Below are 2,803 nucleotides of genomic sequence, written 5' to 3'. Positions count from 1 at the left end.
CTCCTCCCGCCTCCGCCACCGGCGAGGTACCGGCCAACGCCACCCCGGAACGGCCCCGAGAACGCCCGGCGGTGGAGGTGCCTGTGTTCGCGGGCACTGCCTCACCTCGCCCTCGGGATCACCACGGACTTGACACTTCCGGAGTTTGAAGCGATACTGCTCTTTTAGTATTTGCCTTTCAGAGTTTTGCGCCATTGGATACATATTTCTGAGGTCTTATTCAGGACAATCAAATCCATAAATTGAGGCACTACCATATACATTAATACAGTTTGCGTGGCCCAGAAGCCAGGGCTGCTCCTACCAATTCTCCAACTCATTGCCTGCGTGATTTTGTGTGATTAACAGACAAATAACTTTCAACTCAGAACAGAGTTGCTGCTAGCGACTGTTATCAGCACCCACTCCTTCTTCTGATACAACAATCGATCCTACAGATGCTTTTTGAAGAGGTGGAATCTGCATCCAAGTGTGTCCAAGCGGGCAGTGCCAGGGTTGTTAAAAACACCCAGAGGCTGGTAAGACATTAACACCACACACCAAACCCTAGTTCTCCAGTTACAGATGAATTTAAGCCAGACGTGATATTAGAATACTTATACAAAATGGCACATTATCCAATTCCAGCAGTTTTGAGCACAGTGTTCTGGGAGTATAGCAGCAGGTTGGACATTTATGTGACAAATTGCTTAAAATTAATTTCAAAGAACGTTTAAGTTAAAATGAATTTCAAAGAATATTTGAGAATGCTTTGTCCCAAATCATTCTGGGACATAACACCAGCCTGTCAAGCTTTTGGGATACACAGAACTCGGTTAAATCCTGTGCATTGGCTCCCATAGGAAAAAAAACTGATTGTCTATTAATAGCTGGAGCTAATTGCAAGAACCGTTGCTGGTTGGACTGATGGCACTACCTGCCACACATCTGCCAAAATGCCAGTTACAACTTCTGTTAAAGTACTTCTTTAAAACTTTTCAGACTTTTCACCATTTGGGTTGGTGTTAACACACCTTGTCCACATGAAGCTAAAATCTTGTTTTGAAAATGTATTGACCAAAACCACCAACATGTCTGTAAGAAGGCACGTAAGCAGATACACATAGTTTGGCCCATGCTAACTGCTATCTGTGAATTTTTGTATCAAGTCCTCTGTTCTAGAGAAGGCCTTTGGAAGTTGAACTGCTTCTCTAACAGTAACACTGTTTCTCTGAAAATCTGGCTTTGAAAATTTTCAGTTTGCATAGGCTCAGTAGAAATTCTTTGAGTTTGTTGGTTTAAATCCTTGAAGAGTCTGTTCTTGCTGGGATTTTGTCTTTGCCAGGTTTCTGATGCGGATGTTGAGTCAGTGCCAGCTCAACTGCAGGGCCTCTCCATACTAGGAGCAAAGTGGTGCAGCAAGGCTTCCTTTGCTGCTGCGGCTCTTGAGTACAGTGGGACAGGCCAAGAACAGGCACTGAGAGCAGGGCATCAGTCTGTTGTTTTAAAGTTTTCACCATCTGAGCCCAGGCAGGAGAAGGGAAGATAGTTCCTATCATAAATCCAGATGGAATGAGAAAAAGAAGTCAAAGACAAGGTATCTGGTGATACTCAGGTTAAAGTGAATGAGTGAATTTGTCAACAGGTGTGGAAAAAACAGCCTCCAAGCTCCAAAAGACATTAGGAGGTGGAAGACACATGTAATAGACTAGGACTAACAGTACTACACAACCCCCCCAGTCTAAAATAATTTCTGTCTGTAATTATATAAATGATTTCTTCTAAGCAGATTAGATTTTTAAGTGGTTTCATTCAGAACATGAGAACTTTTGATTCTGTTCTTGTCAGACCCTGAGCATGCAATTTATTTTCTCTGCCTCAACATCCTAATCTACAGAATTGGGACTATAACTGACCTCTGTTACGTAATCCCTAAAGAAGCAAAATTGTGTTAGATATTTCTGGAATACTTTGTCATCTTGTAATGATGGACACAAATTATTTTAGCAATTGTCTCTTGAAGTTTATTTATGTGTTTTGCTGCCTTGCAAACAACCATTGTTCAAAACTGCTGTGTGTAGGATCAGCAATTCTTTAAAAGGTTTAATGGTAAACTCTTTATAATTGCATTGTATTTGGACAGGGTAATTGTAGCACTCTACTTTCCATCCTGAAACCAAAAAAATAACTGTATTCTCTTTACCAACAATACATTATACTATGTATTTGTTGGGAGACAGGTTTCCATTACTACTGTATCTGAAACCTGAAATTATTTTGTATAAAAGCTTATGGCAAAGCTCCTCTGCAGCTTCGAAGCAGGTGGCAAAACCTATTGTACCGGAGCAGGTAATTATTCATATTACCAGCATTAACTAGTTTAGGCAGGAAACATTTAAATTACAAAGGCTGATCTGTGAGCAACAAGCTGACGCTGAATTCCTGGTTGCGAGAGGTTACCCAAAGGCAAGGAACTGCTAGAAAACTGCTTCGGTCCTCAGCAGCCTCCGCTTGGACAGACTCACCGGCGCTTCGGTGTTGCTTCATCCTCGCTCTAAAATGAAAGCAAAGAGGCGTCTCACACACACCGTAACACGCGAGGCCAATGCGCTTTGTTGAATAATAGACCCTTCTCCTCACACTTTAGGCTTTTCACCCTTAACCCTGGATTTTAAGGCTCCCATGAAGCCGGAGAGTAGGCAGCGTGTCCCTGGCGCGGCCCCTTTAAGGGAGGCGGGCTCGGCGTTGCTTCCCGGCCGGCTGAGGCAGATTCACTTCCAGGTCGGGGGGGTAAAAACGGGGGGAAGAGGAGGAAAAAAAAAAA

At 43.2% G+C, this 2,803-nt stretch overlaps 2 protein-coding genes across 2 annotated transcripts in view; one reads left to right on the top strand and one right to left on the bottom strand.

The window, feature by feature from the left end:
- The window catches only part of LOC113482812 (cytochrome c oxidase assembly factor 7), a 3,097-nt gene extending 2,902 nt beyond the window's left edge, over nt 1-195 (bottom strand). The window contains exon 1 of the mRNA XM_026853879.1: nt 106-195. Within this exon, the coding sequence (XP_026709680.1) occupies nt 106-195 (90 nt within the window). The remainder of the gene's footprint in view (nt 1-105) is intronic.
- A 1,833-nt stretch (nt 196-2,028) lies between these two features.
- LOC113483056 (protein zyg-11 homolog B) overlaps nt 2,029-2,803 on the top strand; it is a 23,228-nt gene continuing 22,453 nt past the window's right edge. Inside the window, exon 1 of the mRNA XM_026854283.1 lies at nt 2,029-2,760. Within this exon, the coding sequence (XP_026710084.1) occupies nt 2,662-2,760 (99 nt within the window). The 5' untranslated portion in view covers nt 2,029-2,661. The remainder of the gene's footprint in view (nt 2,761-2,803) is intronic.

The sequence above is a fragment of the Athene cunicularia genome (genome assembly GCF_003259725.1).
Source record: "Athene cunicularia isolate RWA chromosome 8 unlocalized genomic scaffold, athCun1 chr8_part1, whole genome shotgun sequence".
Classification (NCBI taxonomy): Eukaryota; Metazoa; Chordata; class Aves; order Strigiformes; family Strigidae; genus Athene; species Athene cunicularia.
Note: the sequence above shows the minus strand (reverse complement) of the source record. Positions and strands in the feature narration are given on the sequence as shown.